The 23,583-nt window shown below is 35.0% G+C and overlaps 3 protein-coding genes across 10 annotated transcripts in view; 1 reads left to right on the top strand and 2 right to left on the bottom strand.

Annotated features, from left to right (window-relative positions):
* Positions 1–17,016, bottom strand: part of LOC123864285 (protein ECT2) — a 41,583-nt gene extending 24,567 nt beyond the window's left edge. For 4 of the 8 annotated variants that reach the window (XM_045904600.1, XM_045904602.1, XM_045904606.1 and 1 more), the window contains exons 1-2: positions 16,723–17,016; positions 11,797–12,004 (exon numbers count right to left, since the gene is read on the bottom strand). In XM_045904600.1, coding sequence (XP_045760556.1) covers positions 11,797–12,004; positions 16,723–16,795 — 281 coding nt within the window. In that variant the 5' untranslated portion in view covers positions 16,796–17,016. Of the gene's footprint in view, positions 1–5,374; positions 5,811–11,796; positions 12,005–14,800; positions 14,893–16,722 lie in introns of those variants that run through there. The other 4 variants (XM_045904603.1, XM_045904601.1, XM_045904605.1 and 1 more) reach the window with 4 other exon arrangements.
* Positions 17,017–17,518: 502 nt separating this feature from the next.
* Positions 17,519–19,920, top strand: LOC123864318 (4'-phosphopantetheine phosphatase). Its single transcript, XM_045904672.1, has 5 exons — positions 17,519–17,975; positions 18,059–18,264; positions 18,936–19,066; positions 19,173–19,461; positions 19,544–19,920. The coding sequence occupies exons 1-5, from the start codon at positions 17,737–17,739 to the stop codon at positions 19,747–19,749; spliced, it is 1,071 nt and encodes a 356-aa protein (XP_045760628.1). The 5' UTR covers positions 17,519–17,736; the 3' UTR covers positions 19,750–19,920.
* A 771-nt stretch (positions 19,921–20,691) lies between these two features.
* Positions 20,692–23,579, bottom strand: LOC123864324 (transport and Golgi organization protein 11). Its single transcript, XM_045904681.1, has 5 exons — positions 23,494–23,579; positions 23,207–23,327; positions 22,872–23,001; positions 21,678–21,945; positions 20,692–21,208 (listed from the first exon to the last, which is right to left on the bottom strand). Exons 2-5 carry the CDS (start codon positions 23,276–23,278, stop codon positions 21,001–21,003), a joined length of 678 nt encoding a protein of 225 aa, XP_045760637.1. The 5' UTR covers positions 23,279–23,327; positions 23,494–23,579; the 3' UTR covers positions 20,692–21,000.
* Between the last annotated feature and the right edge of the window lie 4 nt (positions 23,580–23,583).

Genomic DNA, 23,583 nt, shown 5'->3' with positions numbered 1-23,583 from the left:
GACGGCATGGTCTTTAACAAAGTGTTGCTGTATTAAGAGGAAGAAGTTAGTTAATGACAAGGAGCAACATTTCAATACCCCTCACCCTCAAGAGATATGTAAGTATATTATTGCTTTTATTGACTGACCTTAAAAATATAAGAACTGATCAGATATTATAATAAATGAATATAAAATTTATCAAACGAGACAGTCGTCAATAGCAATGTCTTATTTCATTATTCTTTTGCGCAAGAACAAATAAAAGGTCAAGTGAGAGTGGTGGCGTGCTCGACATTACTAATACTCATATATTATGTTTTTAAACGGCGAGTCGTGCACGTGAAGAGAAGCACTCATACACAGTTCGAAGCGTACAATAAAGTATAATATATAGGCACAGCACAGAGCATTGATTTAGTTAGTTTATGTGAGTATCTACCTATTTTGAAAACAATACTATCAGTAGAGAGATGCCGCTTATCATTGAGTGGCCGGACATAAGTAGTTGTGCACCGCGCTAAACTATAGCTGAACTCTAAACGACCTTGTATGTATAGGTAAAAACTAAAAACTCAATGATATAACAGTGTATTGTTTTTAGGTTTTAGAGCAACAATACATTAGCTATTTTGAATAGGTATGTAACTACACTGGACAGCAAATAAACCGGGCCACTACCTTGGAAGTCTGATTCGATTTTCTCAAAAAGTATAAAACTTACAACTATCAAAATTATACCTGCAGAAAGTGCATTTCATAATGAATAAAATGAATGGAAATTCATTGCGATTAATCAATTAATTAAGTGTTTATTAAGGATTTTACAAGGAAGAGTCGTTTTCCAGCCATGTTAATCGTAAGTAATCATGAAATGAAAACAAAAATTAAAGCCAGAAACAAAGATAAAATTTAAAAAAAAGTTTTTGGTCAGTATTCAGCATTCCCTCCCCTTGCTCGGATAACTGCCAGCATCCTCGTATTCATCCACCTCACGAGCCTGACGATGAAATCTTAAGGAATTGCATTTCGCTCCTCTTCAATTGCGATTCGCAGCTCTGGAAGCCTTGTTGGAGCCGATATTCGGGCTCGAACCCGACGTTTCAGCTCATCCCATAAGGGTTCTATTGGATTCAAGTCCGAGCTTCGAGCTGGCCAGTCCATTGTACGAATTCCCACATCGCATACATACTGGGTCACCACATGAATAACGTGACGTCATGCATTATGATGCATAAACTGGCATATTCTGCGCGATATATCCTGCGTAAGATACCACATGGTGTGCGAGGATTTCAGTAATGTACCAATGAGATCAATCCACGTGTACGACCCCCTGGTTCGATGAAAACTAACGCTGTACATGCGGTTAACGAGATGCCGCCCCAGATCATTACAGATCCTTCTTCATTAGCAACAGTTTCCTCGATGCAACACTGAGAATAACGTTCTCCAGGGCAACGATATTGTCTCAGACGTCGATCATTTCAATGTAGACTCACCCTGGTCTCATCAGTGAAGAGTACATGACCCCACTGTCCTGACGTCCAGTCCCTATGCTCTCGAGTAAATTCAAGTCGTGCTTCATGGTGGGCTACCGTCAATGCTGGGCCTGTTGCAGCTCTCTTTGGAGTCAGGTTCCATTCAACAAGTATCCTTCTGATGGCGTCTGGGCTTATGACCACTTGGCGTTCGTCACGCAGACTTTATTGGACTTGAACTGCGTTGAGGCGGCGATTTCGCAGAACAGAAGTTGGATATCGGGCGTCGGCATTCATACAATGGACTGGTCAGCTCGACGCCCCGACTTAAATCCGATAGAACACTTATGGGATGAGCTGAAAAGTTGGATTCGAGCCCGGATAACTGCTCCGACAAGGCTTCCATAGCTGGAAATTGCAATTGAAGAGTATTGGAAGGCAATTCCTCAAGATTTCATCGTCAGGCTCGTGAGGTAGATGAATACGAGGATGCTGGCAGTTATCCGAGGAAGGGGAGGGAATACTGAATACTGACCAAAAACTTTTTTTTAATTTTATCTTTGTTTCTGGCTTTAATTTTTGTTTTCATTTCATGATTACTTACGATTAACAAGGCTGGAAAACGACTCTTCCTTGTAAAATCCTTAATAAACACTTAATTAATTGATTAATCGCAATGAATTTCCATTCATTTTAATCATCATGAAATGCACTTTCTGCAGGTACAATTTTGATAGTTGTAAGTTTTATACTTTTTGAGAAAATCGAATCAGACTTCCAAGGTAGCGGGTGGCCCGGTTTATTTGCTGTCCAGTGTATGTATCGTACCTATGCTTACACCAAAAACTTGTCTATATCATTTGACAAGTTTTTGGTGTTTGTACTTTTGTCATTACTTACTTGACAAAATAATACAAATAATACAATACAACTTGTATTGTCATTAGTTTAAACATATTTTGGCTTTCTCGTGTTAACAGGTAGTACCTTGATCCAAAGAAAAAAACTATTTTACTATAATAACTACTGTCGCAAGTTATTTAAGACCCGAAATCTACGTGTACGAAGTCGTGGGCATCATCTATTTGGTACAGAGGTAGCTTACATCCGGCAGACGGATTTCGGCTTCATTTAACACTGGAAAATCGAAGAGTTTCTTGGTCGACGTCACGGGCGTCATCTATTTAGTACAGAGCTAGTTTGCATCCGGGAGACAGATTCAGTCTTCTTCTCATCCTGAAAAATCTTATCTAAAACCTAAATCCACGCGGACGAAGTCGTGGGAATAATCTAGTGTAAAATAAATGTTTTAGACCTTGGCCTTGGTGTAAGCGCGGAGTCAGAAATAATGTAGATGTCCGCAATAAAATCTCATCCTGTATAGCCATTACAGCCACATCAGTGCTATCAATAAGTCATACAATATGGGCAAGCTAAAAGGTTTTCGTAAATTCCACCACATTAATCATCCTCGCCCGATTACATAGCACACCACTTGTGACTGAGACTGTGGCCGAACACCAGAATAGAATACTGCTTTTAATAGTACCAGGAGGGAGTTCGCCCATTTATTTGTCTGTAACAAACGATTTCCGTTCGAGACTGAAACCGGAAGGATGAGACGTTCGTAGACGTTAATACTTAGCAGTGATTATTATGTCTGTGAGTTGTGATAAAGATATGTTTCCTTTAAAGAAGACATGTGGATACATCGAAATGATTGCGATTGCATTATGTAATCCGACAACTAATTAATTAAACACATTAACTAATTATATTAGTGTATCGTTTTGTTTAGATCATTTACAAAACCTCACTACCTTAATAAGCTTATAGATTGTATTTAAATGAAGAAAGAGAAACGCTTGATTCATTATAATCTAGCGTAAATTATCCCGATTAATTGGATTTACCTGGCTTCTTTCCGATTTAAATATGAAACACCACAAGTTACAACCTATACCCGATTTTCGTATGAAACTATTCGAAATAATAAATAGAAAGTTAATTGAAAAAAAAAAAACTATTTTATTAAAAGTTTTGTGTTTCAAGATTAAAAGCGAATGCTATGTAATAATATTATTGGACGTTGTAACGCGAAAAGAAAGAAAAATCTTCAAGAAGGTGTAACAATAAATTTTCTTTGAAGAGTCATTTCAAAGAAATTCGAATCGTTAAGCATTTGCTGAAAAACTGCATAACATTCAAGGCATAGCGTGTTGTTTACTCATCGGCTTTCCCTTACTCACCTTGATGATGTTATTTTCTAAAAACGTTCACCCGCATTTAATATTTTCCGGGTACTTATTAAACAGTATTTTAACATTGACAACTTAATATTATCTTGTTTATTACTGTAAGATTTGACAAAACAGCTTTTGCAGAGCCGGGCACATAGCTTTTAGTACTATCATCTAGCTAGGCTAGCTAGTTATTAGATACTAGACAGGAACAATATTGGGTTAATAAGTGAATCTATTAGGTCTGCACCGACGACGCCGGCGGGCAGAAGCATAGATATTGAAATTGTCAATGTACTCGTATTGTGGGCGACAGGCTGGCGTCTGTGACGCGGTTCAGGACGACGTCACGGGCAGGATACTTGGTGGCTACGGCCAGATAGAAATAGTTCTGACGACTTACATTCCGATTCAACAGTGTTGTAAGCAAACGGATTCACACAGGTTAATCGTGGGTTTTTGTTTAATACGTGTCGCATGATTATATTTTACTATACCTTAGATCTATAATCAATATTTAATATTTATAAATGCCTTTGTTGATCTGTCACCTAGTTTTCACAGCCCATCTATTCAATCGATTTTAACATTTAGTACAGAGTTAGCTTGCATCCAGGGGAAGAACATAGCCTACTTTTATCAAAAAGTTTCTGGTCGAGAGGAGCCCTGGCGAGGACGTCTATAACACGAGGCCAGAAAGGCACTCTCGGTCGAGGCATAGTACTTTTCTAAGAAATGAAACTGGTAACTTATAAAAAAAATTTGCTAATTTGGTGTCCGCTCTCAAATTTGGAGGGTCAATCAAATCCCATACTATCCTCACTTGAACTCATTTTATCTAAGTACATAGTAGGTAACTTGTTTAATAAATAATTTAAATCGAACCATCAATTTGCGCCTTTTATATATGAAGACAATTTTTTCAATATTTCCTCCAAATGACCTTTACAAGCAGCGCTTTAAAAAATTCGACACGGATAACCGTGCTATATTGTGAGCGCTGAAAGCGCAATTTGGTACAGCTAAGCTAAAGAAAAAAAATGAACATTAATACAAGCAAGATATTCAGGAAGAAAGATTATTCCAAATTCAAACTTATCACAGTTACCTACTTTTCTGGACAGTTGTGAGGAACAAACATAATTCCAAATTCAAACTTATGATAATTATGAATTGAAATGTCATACTTATTTTCTGGACAGTAATTATAATCACTACTGTCCGGGAAGTTTAACAATCTACAAGGTATGACATGTGCATATGTCATATTGTTTTATAGAAAAAAAAATCTTTGGAATACCTCCTAAACATGAAAAGCGCGAGTCGAAAAAGAATACATATTGATTTATCTCCTCGAGTGATACGTCATTAAATGGTAGGTACTTTAAAATCGTTATGAGATTTCTTACAGTTTTTGGAAAAAAACTATCGTTTTAGAAACGAACCGTCACGAAAATTCAGTAACTAAGTGGCTCTGGCTACAGAACTCTACCTTATAATATGTGTTCTGACTTCTGGCATGCACTTGAGCATTTTTTATTAAATGACAAAATCTAATTCATAAGCGAACGAAAAAGTTTGTAAAATCAAAACAAAATAGTGTTTTAGTGACAGCTTTAAATTCACTGTTCATAAACGATAATTATTTATTTTTCATTTAGGTAGGCAGCTTACGCATCAAATGGAGGAATTTCATCTGGTGTCTTAGGGCCACATAATATGAGCTGCTGAGGCGGTTCCTCCTCCTCAGGTGTCGTCGGTAACCGCGTGGGCCCCATCGTTACGATCGATCACTTCACTTCACTGAATAGTATAGTCACCAATCAGCATCAAATACCTACTAGTCCGGCGTGGGCACCAAACACTAGTGACACATAGATTGCATTCATTGGCACTATGATACGTCATCGTAAACTTCTTTTATTTTACCATTCACACACAACACATTCCGTACACATAAGTTCCAACGATATTAAACAAAATACTATCACGAGAAAAATCATAATTTGACTTATGATCTGAACAAAAGCACAAGCAGCACACGCACGTTATGCGTTTCACGTTAGATTGAAAATCAGTCGTAAGGAATGTAAGGCCGAAAATAGCAAGGAGCGTCGCACGGCGGCAAGGGCGACCCTCGTATGCGGCGAGCGCCGCGGCCCGGCGCGACGCGCGTCGATGCGCCCACATCTAGACACACCCTTATTTACATGAAACATCTTTCCCATTTTTTTAAAAAGAATATTAGACATTGACGACCTCCTTGGCGCAGTGGTAAGCGTTTTGGTCTTATTAGTGGAAGGTCCCAGGTTCGATTCCCGGCAGGGGTTTAGAATTTTATATATCCTAAATTTCTGGTCTGGTCTGGTGGGAGGTTTCAGCCGTGGCTAGTTACCACCCTACCGGCAAAGCCGTGCCGCCAAGCGCTTTAGCGTTCCGGCACGATACCGAGGCGTGTAGAGACCAAAGAGTTATGGGTTTAATAAAAACCTGCCATACCCCTTCCAGGTTAGGCCGCTTCTATCTTACACTGCATCATCACTTATCACCAGGTGAAATGGCAGTCGAGGGGTAACTTGTATCTGAATAAAAAAAGTTAATCATGACTAATATTCTCCTTTCCCCTCCAACTAAGCGTAAAGCTTGTGCTAAGAGTAGGTACGACAATAGTGCAATATAGATAGAACCGCCGACCTTTTAGATTTCAGTCCGCTCCTTAGCCGTTGAGCTATTGAGGCTTTAATATGGTTTCCGAAAAGAGACATTTCTATTACCTCGAAAAAAATAAAACGTACACAGAGAGATAGTAGAAAGCCCCATGTTAATTTTTTGGGGATTTATGTTTGGGTGATATGTTTTCGCAATAAATTCAGATTTGGTTTGCAATTTTCCCTTAGAAAGTAATTTCTATATTAGGTACCACTGTATAACAACCGTAATTTTTTTATGCATGCCGTTAGTGGCACAAAATAATTTTTGGACTAAGTTTTGAAAACTATAAACGGTGGTGAAACTTACTTATTCGTTAGTATAATACACACACTGGCGCCAGAAACATTTTACTGCTAAAGACTGATCCGACTGTGGCAAAGAGAAAACATAATAAGTAGGTACAAAAAGGTACAGTATATAATTGATGCGCCGTTTGTCCAGACTAGGATTGCCAGATGTCCCATATTTTAAGGGTTACCCCTTATTTCAGAGCACGATAATGCAGAAGTATTTACGGAAATAAAATACGGAGTAAATAAAGCTCCCGTAATTTTTACAAATTCAGCCGGAGCTGCCTGTCGAAAACAAACCCTAACGTTTGGTACAGTAGGAAGAATATTTTTTTTTGTGCGGCAATGCGTGGACCAATACCCCTCGTAGCCGAAACCGACAATATTCATACTGTGATTTGTGCAGGCGGAATTACAATTTAAATGTAATTTTAAGTTTAATTTTAAATTAAATTAATATGCAAAGATTTTTAAACATTTCTTCAAACAATATAACTTAAGTATTCAAAAAAATATTTACATAAAACTACGTCTCCCGTAAAAAAATAATCTAAAACCCGTTTTCAACATTTTGGGAATTGAAATTCAACATTTTGCGAATCCAACATTTTGGGATTCAACATTTTGCAATCCATCATTTTGGGATTCAACATTTTGCAACCCCGAAATTCCACATTTTGCAAATTCAACATTATGAGAATTCAACATTTTGGACCTGAAGGAATCTAAATGTATGCAATAGTATCCAATTTGAATAAATATAATTTGACTTTAAGTAGGCTTTTGTTATTTGCAAAAAAGCTGTAGATATTGATAATAGCAGTTAGGACTATGTACCAGGTACCTATCTCTGTTTTATCAGACCGATAAAAATAAGAAACGATAAGAGAAGATAAATCTCGAAAAGATGTTTTTCTAACGGTAATCAATGTCTTAGTTTATCGCAAATGTGGTGTAAGGAAAATGATAAAGTTGCTAACTGATCATGAAGTTTCTAATGCTTGTTTACATTTATATGTAAGTATATACTTTTATACGTATTATGATATATTATATTATAATAAATATAGCTGGTGAAATATACCTTATAAATGTGAGTTTATTCTGGTGGCACGCACCGGGTTAAACTTAGTTTTACTATGTAGTTAATTTACGTACTTACTTAAAATTATTTATGCATTTATCTTTTTTTTTCAATTTAGATCAAATAGAAAATCTCAACTTGATTATCATAATTTATTAAGTGAGAACGGTTCATGCTTAACAGGGCTCTCTCCGTCACTTACTCCATACAATTGTAGTCTCAATTTCATTGGAATATTAAGCAACCAAAGTCCATGAAATTTTGCAGACATATTCTAGAAACTAATATCTATGCCTGTGGTGTTTTAGATTTCTCTAAAAATATGTAGTATTAAAATTAAAATTACAGGGGCTCAAAGATTTGTATGTGAATTTTTAAGACCGCGTAACTTTGAAACCGAATATTTTAACGGAAATCTGGAAAACCACAGGCATAGATATTAGTTCCCGGAACGTTTCTACAAAATTCCATTGAGTATGATTGGTTAGTATTCAAATGAGAGACGAACTACGTTTGTATGGAGCGAGTGCCGGAGAGACCCCTCTTAAGATATTACTTCTTTGGTATTTTTTAATTCTTTTGTGTTTGTAATGGCATAGTAGAAGCAAGCGGTAGAGAAACGTGACAAGTGGAAAGACGTCGTGTTTAGGCCGTCCGTCGTCGCGTCGTTGGTAGAAATACTGCTAATAGGCGATTCAAATTGAGCAAATAAGCCGTAAAAAATTGATGTAAATAGTAGATACCTACTTACTATACTTTCGCTGCGTGTGTCTGACAAAAACTGTATACATATTAATATGTCTAATTAAATATGAATGAATCAGATAAATAAGCATTAGATAGGTACAATATTTAAGTTATAGAGAGACTATATGTAAATGTTAACTATCTAAATGTAAAGCAAAATGGCAGCTTTATTTTCAGGGTGAAGTTGACTATTAATTTGTGTATGCGTGCCATGGCGCCCGCGCCGACCCAATGCGCCGCGGCCGGCAGTCACGGTGAATGTTTAATTTTGTTAATCTCTTAGTGCACTCGGGTTATAGTTACACACGAGGCTACAAGAACGAGAATGGATTTGATTTTGAAGTTATGAACTCGTGAAACACCAAGATTCAAATCAATTATAAAAAAGCAGAAACTGTACTGCCAGGCATCGTCAAGGTCTGCATCCGTACGTAGTCGAAATTCCTCGAACACGTACGAAACGATTTGATTCCTCTTTCCTAATTCGAACCGCTAGGATATGGAACGCCCTTCCGGCGTCAGTTTTCCCTTCCACCTATAATATGGGTACCTTCAAGTCGGCGAGGTAACGCCGCATCGAGGTAACGCCGCATGAGTCATGTTTTTTCGTGCGTGCAGCCGGCTGTATCGAATTATAAGACGTTGTCACGTCAAAAACTGACTGACTGACATATCAACACACAGCTTAAACCGCTGTCTAGAAAGATGAAGTTTTGTAAGTAGGTTTTCTCTTTAATGTAGATCTTGCATAAGAAAGGATATTTTGTTTTAACTAAAAAGGCATGAACTTGACTGCTATCACACCGAAAACGGTATGATGCAAAGGCGGAGCGCGTTTGCCTATATGCCTATTCACTCTATTTTGGAAATTCCACCACAGCGAAGCCGATTTCGAATCTAATAAGGCCTTGATAAGTTACGATTTTTCATTTCATAGGCAAAATTATTTCATTTAATAATGATCATTTGATCATTACATTTTTAAAGTAGACAATAAATAGGGGTTTAATAGTACGAAGTTGCCCTTTTTAACGTAAATTAATTTTAATTAAAATTAAATATGCATGGTCCTTACATGTTCTTTTCTTTGTAAGCCTCTTTCACCAATATCATTATATGAAATATACGGCTTTATAATAAAAAACAAATTAGAGAGATTTTAACAAACAGTAAAGAAAATTTTGTTATGGCGATTTCAATTTTCGATATATGGAAAACATAGGGTTAATCATTTTATTTAAAATAACGCTTTGGCCAGTATAAATATTAAAATATGCTATTGCCCAAGGTAAACAATGTGAATCAGGAAAGTTCCTAATAAGAGTGATAAACAGATAAATATTGTATACAAATTAATTTTCACCAAGCAAACAAGTGGCGCGGCGGCGGGCCGTGCAAAGCAATATACAAGATATAATATTAATCTCATCAATTGGTATTGGGGCTTAAACCTACGCCGAAACAATGAAAGCACCACTGCATCTAAATTCAATATCAGCTTGATACTCAAAATATAGAATACAATTATTATTCACTTCAAAACAACACTATTTAAATACTGTCAGACAATTTTAGTGCTTTGAGCATATTGCTTTCTCTGGTTGTACTGCAGATGTTCTTTCAAAATCCTAGTGTCTCTGAATGGAGTATTTAGGCGAAAATATTCAACTTACGACTGCATCTATACTACTAATAAATAAAATTTAAGTGTCTGTCTGTAATTTCGAAATAACTACCGCATATTAAGGTCATATGGTTATTTGAACGATACTATAACTGAATCACACGTTTTTAAAATTTTTTGTCTGTCTGTCTGTTTGAAAAGGCTAATCTTGGGAACGGCTAAACCGATTTTGACGGGATTTTCACAGACAAGTAGAGAATTGACCAGGAAGTAACATAGGCTACTTTTTTACCCGACTTTCTAAAAGGGAGTTGTGTTTTTCTACCTATGTACTCCGAAGTCTCCGAGATTTCTGAACCGATTTGCGTCATTTCTTTTTTAATCGATAGAGGAACTTTGCGACATTGTTTCATAAAAAAATTGGAGTCCAACTCCTCAATCCTGATGCTGCAGGGGATCTGACCAATCCACGCGGGCGAAGCTGCGGGCATCAGCTAGTAAAAGAATAAAATCAAAGCACGAAGAAATGAGTGAACTCCCACCCTTTACCTACGAAACCAATGAGACTATAGAGTACAGGAAAACGTATAAGAAGTCTATGGTCTTAAAATAACATGGAGAATCTTTCAATATTTTGGGACAAACTTACATATTCATGGTACGGAATCTGAGTAACCTCCTCAGTTTAACTCGGACGTCCAGTTTATATTTTCTTGCAAGCGAAGAGCGAAATTGACGCTTTGATTCATATTCAACACTGCGTCAGTGTGCATCGACCCATATTTAAACCTACCTACCTACTCATTTAAACTTTTCGGGTCATACATAACAGTCTGATCAATTCCGATGTAGCGTGTTGTATTCATATTGAATTGATTAGAATAAGTACTCAATAGATAAAAGTCCTTCAAAAATGGTAATAAATGCCGTAACTTTGCCCAGTCACACATTTATGATCTCGAGTTAAAGGTCATAGCCATTTTTGTTTCATTAAAGACTGGCTTGCTTAAAAAATAAAGTTTTGAGTATCCTTTACACTTTTGCAGTTTACATGGCGGTAAAATCTCATAAATGTTTCCGTTCTAGTACCTATCCGGATAACCAAAGTTACATGTGACAAAATGAAAACATCCTTCCAAACATACACATTTGTAGTCAGGGTCAGGGTCAGTATTTAGAGCTGACTTTAGCATATTATCTATACTAATAAATAAAATTGGAGTGTCTGTCTGTAATTTCGAAATAACTACCTCATATTAAGCTCATATGGTTATTTGAACGATGCCATAACTGAATCACACGTTTTTAAAATTTTTGTCTGTCTGTCTGTCTGTCTGTCTGTCTGTCTGTCTGTCTGTCTGTCTGTCTGTCTGTCTGTCTGTCTGTCTGTCTGTCTGTTTGAAAAGGCTAATCTTTGGAACGGCTGAACCGATTTTAATATGAACAATTTTCGGATTTTTTCCTCTCGCGTCTTGGCAAATCTCATGCATTTCGGATCTGCTGCAATATGCCTCCTATTCTTAGCCGCTTCGTAGGTTATTTCAATGAAAGCAATGCGGCCCTAAAAAGTCCCTAGGCCGTGCGGCCGTTCACGTTGTTGGGTGATTTATGGTGTGTATGTAGCGCAAAGGATACTGACCTATATTTTGCTTTGTGTGCTGCATCGAAGAGTTCTCCTTCGAAGGGTGCGGTCACAAGGTAGGAGGGAGGTGCCGGTTGCTGCTGAGTCAAGGGCAGCACTTCGGGCCCCCGCACGGCCGCCACGACGCCCAGCCGCTCGCAAGCCGCGCGAACTCTTTCGCACTCCAGGCACGATTCGTTCACGTACACCATCGGCGTTGACGAGCCTGCCAACCGTCCATATTATAATGATCAACAATGTCAATTCTATACAGAAGCCGGACGCGGTTAGTCGGAAGTTGAATTCATAATTTATTATTGGACTACCATCTGGCTTTTTCATATTAAGTAAAATATTATTAACAACATGCATGACTATAGTAAGTGGATTCAGCGAACGCGAGGGAGAACCTTAGTAATTGTATGGATCATCATCAACAAACCATCGCCAGTTTACTACTGAGGACGGGCTTCCTCTTAGAATGAGAAGGGGTTGACCAGAGTCTACCATGTTGGCCAAGTGCAGATTGGCAGCCTACACACCTTTGAGAACATTTTGGAAAAGTCTCAGGAATGCAGGTCTTTGGGTAGGAGTTGTCTGACAAGTGTGCATGGAGTTGGGGTGATCAGGTTTGGTTCTGGTTTATTCATTATTCGAAGTTTTGCATGAAGTTAAACCTAGAATTTACCAAGTGATGCTGATAGAAGTCTGAAATTATCGATTACTGGTCCAGATCCGTCTGGCTTATCTCAATGGCAGGCAAATCTGGCTTATTACCACAGTTCTGGCTTATTACCACAGTTCTGGCTTCTAAAGTAGCAGATCAAATAGATACTCAGAAATGAAATTTTGTCTTAAAAATCGGCCAAGTACGAGTCAGACTCGCGCACCGAGGGCCCCACATGACAGTCGTATTTTTTCGAAATTTTGCTTGATAAATCAAAAACTATTACGGTTTTCGGATTTTTCCCTTTATGGGTGCTATAACACCTACCTACCTGCCAAACTTCATTATTCCAGGTAAATGGGAAGTACCCTATAGGTTTCTTGACAGACAGTCAGACAGATAATGCAGTGATCCTCTAAGGGTTCCTTTTTCCTAAAAATTGTTTTCTTAGTTGGTAAGCACAAACTTGTTAGATAAAGTTAGGCAAGAGGTAGTCAAATTATTATCATAAATAAGTAGGTAAGCAAATAATGAAGGCCTACAGGACTGACGCACATATGAACGTCACACGCGGGAATCTAAATATAGACTTTTTCTCTTCAAATTCCAAAGAAAGGCATATTTTAGCATTTCGTAAAAATAAGTCTTAGTTGTGAGGCGTAAAACATGATTTATCTGATTACTACAAATCGTATTGAAAAGAACCAGACAACAAATTTAATATATCTTTGATCCTTTTGGGTTTCGCCAAATGCCACAAATTCCCTCGTATAAATAACAGGTCAATGCATGATTACATGAAATGAAATAACAACATCTATGTTACATTTCCTTAAAACAAAAAAAGCATAACTCTTGTTGTCATTGTTTGCTAGCTGATCATTTCTCATAGTCATCATGATTTGTTCCTTAATTAAAATACATGTACATAGTAAACTCTATATCGCGACATTGAAGGGATCAGTGTTTTATTGTGTTATATAAAGAGTTATCCTTAAATGGAGAGTAACAAAAACGATACAATTTTACAGACAATATTAGGAAGTACGGAAAGTAAACAAGTGCTAGGCAGTTACAACAAACACTAGAGAACTTTATAAGAATTCCAATGTGTGTATGAAATATTTGCTCTATATTAGAATTGTGTTTGAAGGTCAGTGAAATTAGTATTTTTGGGTCTAAATAATGACATATTGTTTTGCTATTGAGAGTGGTTGCTATGCTTTAAAAGGGTAATAATGTAAACCAAACAAACCTTAGCAATTTCTACGTTTTAAAAAGTTTTTTGTCAAATAGAGGTTCACAATATTGAGTGTGCACTGTATTTTGAAAATTTTAATCAGGCAAAGCATTAGTATTCATATAAAGCACAAAACAGTTATTTTTAATTTGGTCTACCTGTCTCTGTGTTTTCGGGATAAAAACTATCCTTTAAATTAACCTAGAGTGTTAGCTATAAGTATGTCAAGTTGCATTCAAATCTGTTGAGTTTTTTATTTTCAGTTATTTCAGTGTGAAGACTGCACAGACATCAATGATAACAAAACTTCCTCAAACTAAAAGTTGGAAAATATATAAATAAAATTTAAAAGAACATTTAGAAATATAGAATGAAAGAATAAGGATAAAGAAAATTTTCAGTTCAGTTTTAAGTATTATTATAAGTATTGTATGAGATTGGCTCCTATTCAGTTTCAATATTTTTAAGATTTAAAATGAAGATGTAAGTAGGTATGTACTAAGCAACCCACGAATTAGCATTACATATGATATAGATTCCATTTCTTTGAGACATAAAATAAATCAAATCAATTGATATTTTAATAGGTTTTAAACTACGCAAAAAATTGAGGCCAGACACATGAATATTTGTATTCTAACCTAAGAATTTATCAGAAAAAAGGCCAGTCACAGCAGGACAAATGACCGGTCCCATCATTCAATCATCAAAAAATACATCAATTATTTTAAAAGTGGTCATTTATAATAAGACCAATTAGATTTTTAGAGGATCAAATACTATTTTACTATTTTTAATTATCTGACATAACTATGCCTCCTACTATTACTATTCATTACATTCCTAGAAGACCCAAAAACAGTCTTTTGCATAATATTATCAAAACAAAAACAGTTAAACCACTTTGGTCAAAAAATTATAACAAGGTAAGTAACATGAACAATGAATAAATGAAGCTTCACTCAAAGAAAATGCTAAAAGTTAATGCAAAAACTAGAAATATTATAGATTAAATTTAGTTATAATGGCACAAAATCACCATTGTTTGACATAGAGTTTGTACTATTTGTGGGTGGTTTGGAGAACAGACATGCTGGTTATGCATGCGCACTCACATCCTCCTCCGAGGTATGACCGCAGTTGTTCTACCAATGCTAGCATGGTTGGCGAGAGTGCCGCAAACCATGCTTTACGCCATCTGCAAAATCTGCGAGTATCATCATTAAGTAATAGTATTTTACCAATGTTACATAGATTTTCCTTTTTCCCAATGCTATCACAATATATCAAGTAAGCTATACATGCAATTACAGTAATGTCTTGAAATGTGTAAGTCTGTTACAAAAGATAAAATGAGACAAAGTTACATATTAAGGTATTTTTATATAAATCTAATGCAATCAATATATGTTTGTTAGATAATAATAATTAAGTGCATAGGTTTCTAGTGGCATCCATAAGTGCCTTGCCTATAGGGAGAATTGGAGCAGATCAATGCAGAAAAATTGTAATAACATTCGCTTTAAATATCATTTAGTATATTTTTGTTTTCTTCCCAGAATAGCAAATTTTGTAAATTATAATTACAATTTAAAAAACTGGTTAAATAAGGAGATAAAAAAGTTACATAGTAACATTTTAAATAAAAAATGGGATTTCTATCATTCTGCCTCACTGAAAGAGCAGATTAATAAAACATCATACTGAGCACTTTGACATAAACTGAAAATGGGAAAAACTTAATTTTCACTGAGAAGAATTTTTAGGTATTAATATACTTTTGAAAAATGGTCCGAATAAGTAAAATACCTGATGTTGCAGTTTGCAAAATTGCAGTGCTTGTTAGTTTTTAGGTTGTCAAATAATTTAGCAACTATATTTTCCCAGATTTCTAACTCCTAGTTTCCTTCCCAAATCTTGCTTCCAATTGTTTTTGAATATATTTTCATGATTTTGTAGAAATATATTAGAATCTTCAGTATGTATGTTGCCTATAGTCAAGGTAAATAAGTGCTAGACTATAAAGACAAGAATATATATACAGACAAGAATATAAACAAAAGAATGTACTTAACGTGTAAATGTTCTTATTAATTTCGACAACTTAGAAAGTACTCTTTATTGTTTAGTAGGCTAGTAATCTTTATTGTTGTTTATTTTTTTGTGTTCCTTCCTTTTTTCCTCCAACATGGCGGTCAGAGTTATTTAGAGTGGGTGATGATGCTAAATTGTATCATTGTATGGACCACAAGTTAAACTAACCATTCAAGTAATTTTGACATTTTAGGGAGTTTGTTGTTACATCGAGTGGTGTTAAATAGGCTTAACACTGTATAATACAGTGTTATAACTAAACTTATTGCTTAAAATTACTGGAAAACTTTCAAATAAATATGAAAATATGTTTAAAAAGTTAAATAATTAAAAACCACATCAATCCCAGTCACAGCCAGATGTTACTGTGTGTCTATTTTAAAAAACCTAGACTTTTGTGGTTTTCTTTTGGAACTGATAGAGAATTTATCTATTAATGTAAGTACAAACCTAATAAAAATGATACTATAACCTAATTTCTACTATAGACATTTTATCTACCTACCTACTAAATCATCATATTTAGGTGATAATATGAGGTTGTTTCAACAATATAATTTGTATCAATTTGTATGTCAATATTTATTGATAAATAATAACAAATCACTCTGGACCCAAAAGAAAAATTACATAACGTTTAATATAATTATATTTTTAAAAGAAAAAACGTACGTTTAATATTATCTTTGAAACATGTGAATTTATGTGTAGCTTTTTTTTAGGTATCTAGAGCGGTTTTTTAACTAGCACTTGGTTTAAACTTTTAACTCAATATAGCCATGTAGTGGCTGTAGTAAACAACAGCCTAACTATATTTGTTTTAGAAAAAAATACATTAAAAGTACGCCCTCTGGACATTAACTTTCCTATATAGGTAATATGGAACCAGGAGGCTTGTGGGCACGCAGACAATTAAAATAGGCAAGGCATTGGAAAAAATTACCATCAATATCTTGAAATTTGTCAGTTGCAGTGGCGCTTCCTGTTTGTGACATGCCCTTAGACATTTCGTCCATCTTGCGTACCAATGATTCGTTATATCAATCACAAAACATTTTCATCCACTATTAACAAAACTTTAAATAACACATTTGATCACTTCACTCTTTGCGAAACACAATTATTTATTAAAAAACGTCGACCTGTCCAATCTAAAAACATTTCTGTAATTTTCAATAACACGACGAAGCAAGAACAACCGAAATTACAAATGTGGTACACAGACCACAGATCATTATGTAAAAAGTACTCTGTGCTCTGTGTATTACAATCACAGACCAAATCTTTTTTTTTCTGGTTGGTGGACTCCTTATCCACGGCTCAGGGTTCTAGTCCCTTTTGATAGGGCATCGTTAGACCATAGATCAGTACACAATTTTTTTTTTCAATTCACTGTACGGCTCCAGATTCTAATTATTCATCAGGAGTGCAAAGAACAAATAGAAAACGAAGTCACCAATGAAGTCACAGACGTGTTCCATAGCATTTTCCAATTTCCATAGTAACACGGTTTTGCGTTGGATTTAATTTGTGTTTTTTAAACAATTTACAATTTCTTATAGGTACATATCGCCAAAGTGCTGGCCTGGCACTACAACAAAAACTAAAAAGCCACCAAACAAGAATACCACAGACTTTTTCCTCGAACTTGATTTCCTGTTACGGCGCCGCTGCATGCTTGCAATAAATAACAAGAGATACAATACCACTCCATAGTCGCAAGCATGTAGAGCCATCATTAAGAAATCTGTGAAGTAGATTTCCACAGATTTGATCCTGAATTTGTACTTTGCCTATTTTATTTTGAAATACGTTTTGAAATAGATAGAAGATCGTTTATCAATACCAAATACATATTAGCATATTGATAAAACATTACAATGGATAAAAGTAATAGCAAATAATAATAATACCTGATTGTAGGTAATTGACGTCTTTCCTAGTGCTATCATTCAGAATGGAACATTTTGGCTTATCTCATATTTTATATGAGCCAGATAAATATAGTCCAGATACTTTGGACTTATTAAGTGACGAAGAAGCAAGGGAATATTGGCTAAATACATGTGAAAAGCTTGTCGAAAAATATGTTAATTTTGCCCTCTCTAATACTGAAGATCCGACTGTTGAAATAAGAGCTTTAAAATTTAAGACTTGCTACATAGAGGCTTTAAAGGAACTTAGAATTAATCCTCTGTAAGTAATGTAGGTAATAATTAAATTCTTATATAAATCTTAGTGTGCTGTTGATTGTAATAATTGCTGTTTTTTCATTTTAGTGCTCATGGACAATTGACTATACGACTGCTTCTTGATGTCAATGAAACATGTCTTCGATCTCAAGGCTTTTTTGATTTATGGAAGCAGCAAAAGAAGTACGAAAATGAGACTGCACTTGCTACACTTGCTGTAAGATTGGCAGAAATTGATGCTGTGCCAGATGATAGACAAAGATGGACAGAATTGTGTAGAGGAGTCTTGGCTGGTATTGAATTTAATAAGAATAGGGAAACTAAAACTTTACAAAAATATTTACTATCGAGACTTTACAAACCTTATATTTTAAGGCAACTTACCAATGCTAGGGATATAGAGCAAAGCTGTTGACTTAAGACAGCTTTTCTAATCTTTGTTTTCATTTTAAGTGGGAATTATGCTCTTTTTATTGAAAATATATTATGAAGCAATGCACAATATATAACTTTTGTATAGTATTTTTTAAAAGTTGATACACTCCTTTGCAAAAAACCAGGCACCTTTTATATGTCATATAAACTGTACCAGCCCTATACCATAAGAACGTATTCGCATAGCTTTCAGTCTCTTGGTCTTCATAGCACTTCAGTGCCCCCACCTGATTGCCATGTCAACCTTTCACTAGTTCTGTATAACTAGGTAGGTACTCTTTCAGTTCCTTAACACTTCACCAATGAGTGATTGTCCTGGGGCTCAGTAGAATGTTTTCTTCCAGCTTCTTGCCTCCTCTGAAGATTGACTTATTTCTTCATAATGAGTTCTAATCTTTTCATGCCAGTAACACATTATACATTGAAAACTGTGTAGTGTAGAAAGAAAATCAAAACCGCTTCTTTTTTGCAAAGGGGTATATGTCAGTTTTTTACTTGTGGTTGTGACCTGTATTTTTATCAATAACAGGTAATATGTTTGATTGGGGTGCACAGGCTGTAACTTCTATACTAAATTGTGGACTTTATGAAGCTCTTGAGAAGATTCAAAAAAGGCCATGGCTATATGATGGCTTAGAAAAATGGTTGGAAAAGTTAGAGGTAATAAAATACATCTTTATTTTCACTATATTTTAATAAATTCTCACTATGTTTACATTTAAGAAAATTGTCACAACAGATTAATTTGTTATTTGTTTAATTACAGAAAACTGTTCACCACTGTGCTGCTGTTTTTGTTGATAACAGTGGTGTTGACATAGTATTAGGCATCTTGCCATTTGTAAGAGCATTGTTACTGAGGGGCACATCAGTTATACTTTGTGCTAATGAGTGGCCAGCACTCAATGACATCACCAATGTTGAGCTGGAAGAAGTTCTTCAGCGTGCATCTCTTATATGCCCTATCCTAGCAGCTGCTATGGCTACTGGGGACTTAGTAGTTAGGTCTAGTGGACAAAGAGGTCCTTGCCTTGATCTCAGAACTATCAGTGTTGGTAAGAATAAAAACATTTTTATTCAATATTAATATTACAAATTAGAATCCTCACATTTTTCATATGAAAAATTTCTTTCTAGGGCTTTGTACAGAAATGAAGATGAGAGGAGTAGATTTAATAATTTTAGAAGGAATGGGAAGAGCTCTTCATACAAATTTAAATGCACGTCTTGCAGTGGATTCTCTGAAATTGGCTGTTGTAAAAAATGCATGGTTAGCCCAAAGACTTGGTGGTCCATTATTTTCAGTAATTTTTCTCTATGAAGATAAACCTTCAGAAACATAAATTAAGTGAACAAAATATACAGTATTCCTTTGTAAAATCAAGTCACTGTTTATTTACTTATCTCTAGATAACTTCTTAATACATTGATTAAAACATTCACATTTTAGAATGTTTAACCATCCATGTTGATGTCCTATGACTTTTGGAATATATTGAGTGTTACCCTGAAAAGTTCTTTTTATTTCAAACTAATTTTTGCCCGTGACTTGGCCTGCAGTGCATATACATATGTATAATTTATAATACCATTTAAAAGATAACGTAACTATCTATCAGTGAAAGAAGTTTTAAAATCAGATGAGTAGTTTTAGATATTACCTCCCATGTCCAAACTTTACTTCTTTATAATATCTGTGCCAATGCATAGCATGCATTGAAATTAGGTGTGGCTCTCGTCTAAAATCAATGATTGAAATACTGCTTTTGTCTGGACAATATACATGCCACCTATCGTATGTCGACCTAAATGTAAGTGCCAAGAACAGCTGTACAAAATCAATGTGCAACATCCACATATGGTCATGCGAGTTGAGAACGCATAGGAAACGTCTACATTAAATATTTTCAAATAAATATTGATATCCTTTTTTGGAACAAGAGTTTATTAATTTGCTAGTTTGAACACTTATTAAATGTATAGAATACATACAGGGTTCTCTGTAATAACTAATAACTAAACATAATAAAAAAAGCTGGTGCAAATTCAAGTGCTGGTGATTTCATTGCTATCAAGGCTTAATAACAATATTCTAAAAGAACTAAGTAAGTTGTATAAATCCAATTTTTTTTACTGTCAACCAGGTGGTGATTTTTAACTTGAACCAGAACTTTGTATACAATAATTAATATAATCAACCGCAAAGAGCAAATTAACTAAGTAATTTATTTTAAATAAAAATGACAACACATTTTTAACATTAAAAGTAAAAGAAAACTCATGAAAACTTTGTAACAATTCATCCAGGTTTTCAATATTGCTAAGGGAATTGTAGAACATCAACAATATACTTCACACTGTACAAGAAATGGTCATAAATCATTACAATATAAAAATGTACCTATGTTCTAAGATGGTTGACAATTTACAAATCATTAACACTTCCACATTTCCATACTTTCTACAATATAAATGGGAGTGGCCACTATTCATGGTTTGCCATTTATGTGTTGATCACCAATCAAAGAAATTCATGAAGTTATATATATATTAGAGAAAAACTTCATCTTAAATTTAATCTACTATTAAAAAAATTAAGATCTATTCAGCCAAGCAATCACTTTGAACAATAAGTAAGCAATACTTATTGCATAAGCAATTTTTTCTTTTTGCTGTCTTTGCAGCTGTTCTGCCTCAATAGCCATTACACGGCGATTCAGTTTAACAATCTGCCTTCGTAAATGCACCAGCTCTTCAGATGCAGAAAGTCCCTCTCCATTACCCATTGGTGGTGTTGGATCTCTAAAACATAAAATGTATTACATTTAGCCAATAGCCACCTGAGTAAACAGAGAAGTCTGAATTCCTAAATTATCCTTAATATGAATTGATCTCAGTAAAGTCTGTACATCCATACTAATCTTTTAAATGTGAAAATGAGTCTGTTGGTTTTTCACAGTTCAATTTTGACGTTTGGAACAGAGATGGATTGCATCCTAGCTAAGGACATAGGCTACTTTTGGCCCCAGATAAATAATTCAAAAGTTACTATGGGATTTTTAAAAACCTAATTCACATGGATAAATTGGATTCAGAGATAGCTTGCATCTTGGGGACAGACATTTAGTGCTTTTTACCATGGAAAAGTAACGAGTTCCCACAGGATTTTTAAAGCGAAGTCCAAGCGGACAAAGTTGTGGCCATCATCTAGTAATATTATAAAGATAAGGTTTCAATGAATAACGATTGAATAATTTGAGTTATACAATACCTTAGAACTAATCGTGATTCAGTCATGGTAGATTCATTGAACTGGTCAGGATGTGGTGTAGTGGATCTTGCTCCATCACCCAAAGAACGCATGGGTCGAATGCTTCTCGGAGGAGAATTAGCCAGCTCTGCTGGAAAGTCATCAGCTGAAGGAAAGTAGTGCTGATCCAGGGTTATAACACGAGGAGGAGTGCTCACTCTGATCATGCCAGGGTCAGTTGGTAAAACTGCATTGTCAAGTTGAATCTCTCTTGGAGGAGCTTTGGTACCTGTTAAAGTATTTCAATAGATAATAATACTAATTTGGTTTTACACAATATCGCTAACCTTGACAGGTTTTAATGGTGTGCTATCCTTTTCCCAAGTAAACATTGTGTAACAGGCATTTAGACTTACAATCCGCCTTGCAGTATTATACTATTATTATGACTTTTATTAAAAGAAGCATAATATTGTATTGTAATCAGAACATTGAATAAAATGAATATTTGAGTTTAAATGATATGAATATTTATAACTTAGTTACTTGTCATAATAATTTTCATGGAGTCCTGGCCATAAACTAGGAGAGCCTGTAGCTTAAGGATCAGGATTCATTAAAACAGTTCAAATCCATACTTTTTACAACATTTTAACCCATTTTGATGAAATTTGGTATAGAGTTAGCTTTCATCCTGGCGAAGGACATTAGAAACTTTTCATCCCGGAAAATCAAAGAGTTCCCACAGGATATTTCAAATACTGCAGCATCTTGCTGAGGCAGAGCCCCTTTAGCTCACAGACACAATATTGGTCTTAGTATTTTATAGTCTTAAGTTTAGTTGATAATTTGTATTAGTTGTATTTTTATTTTTATTCTTTTTTTTTGTGATTTTGAGCTGAATAAACTTTTATTTATTTATTTATATTTAAGAAACCTTAATCCAAGTGGATGAAGTTGCAGACATCATCTAGTATAAAATTATAAATGTAAAAAAGAAACTCTGTTTGTTTATCTGTCTGTTTACTTGTCCACAGCTAAACTAGTACTTATCTTGAGGATGGACATTTCTGCCTATATTTTTACGTATTTAAAAAAAAAGGTAACAGTGACAGTCACAAGAATCAGCTACTAAAATTATGTAGAGTAGGAAAGTGTATAATATATTTAGTACTTATAAGAATAGATATACAAATTTCACATTAAATTCCATACCTAAGTGCTGGTCTTGTCCCACAACAAGGATTCGTTCAGGAACCTTCATATCAAACTTCTCATTGGCATAATCCCATCCTGATACTAGTCCATTAGGGAGATTGTCCTCATCAACTATATCCCCAGTTGCCTGAAAATAAAGTATACAACAAGTACATAGGTAAGTAACTACTAACTTCTTATAATGGTTCGCCTACTAGTACAAAACCTAGATAAGGAAACATTTTGTGCTCTTTTTGATATAATATAGAAAATTCAGAATCTATAAAGGTCGAAAACTAGAACTAAAACTTAAACAAAGAATATCAGTGTTGAGTATATGTACTTTCATTTACCTTTATCCTATGTGGCACTGTCATGTTATGGCTTATAAGCCGAGTGTATGACTCGTCGGATGGGTATTGCATTTTATTAAAGAATAAAGAAGCTTCTCAACAAGGCATTCAGCTGGAAAACCTTATAAAGGAAAATAATTGTGTTATTGTACTTGTAAAATGAACGTCACGTAACAACTTTAGTAGATGCAAACTGTAAGTGTTTAAACTTTTTTTATACAAACAGCCACTAGTTAAATTGAACTACTTTTGGTCATTTGTCTACAGTTATAATAGTAAAAATTTACCGTAGGTAAATTGAAGAATGAAAATTAGAAACTGAAACCCACTGAATGAAGTCGTCGTCGAAGATTCACTGACAGTGACAGTTGAGAGAT

The sequence above is a fragment of the Maniola jurtina genome, chromosome 4, assembly GCF_905333055.1.
Source record: "Maniola jurtina chromosome 4, ilManJurt1.1, whole genome shotgun sequence".
Taxonomy (NCBI): Eukaryota; Metazoa; Arthropoda; class Insecta; order Lepidoptera; family Nymphalidae; genus Maniola; species Maniola jurtina.
The sequence above is the reverse complement of the archived record's forward strand: the minus strand, read 5'-3'. Positions and strand labels throughout refer to the sequence as shown.

Bases quoted from the DNA above. Each gene is read 5' to 3' on its own strand.
- LOC123864318 (XM_045904672.1), top strand. From the start codon at position 17,737: ATGGAACATTTTGGCTTATCTCATATTTTATATGAGCCAGATAAATAT. The intron at 17,976-18,058 runs GTAAGTAATGTA...TTTTCATTTTAG, and splicing joins GAACTTAGAATTAATCCTCT to TGCTCATGGACAATTGACTA. The intron at 19,462-19,543 runs GTAAGAATAAAA...ATTTCTTTCTAG, and splicing joins TCTCAGAACTATCAGTGTTG to GGCTTTGTACAGAAATGAAG.
- LOC123864324 (XM_045904681.1), bottom strand. From the start codon at position 23,278: ATGCAATACCCATCCGACGAGTCATACACTCGGCTTATAAGCCATAAC. The intron at 23,002-23,206 runs GTAAATGAAAGT...CTTTATTTTCAG, and splicing joins CAGTGCCACATAGGATAAAG to GCAACTGGGGATATAGTTGA. The intron at 21,946-22,871 runs GTATGGAATTTA...ATACTTTAACAG, and splicing joins GGGACAAGACCAGCACTTAG to GTACCAAAGCTCCTCCAAGA.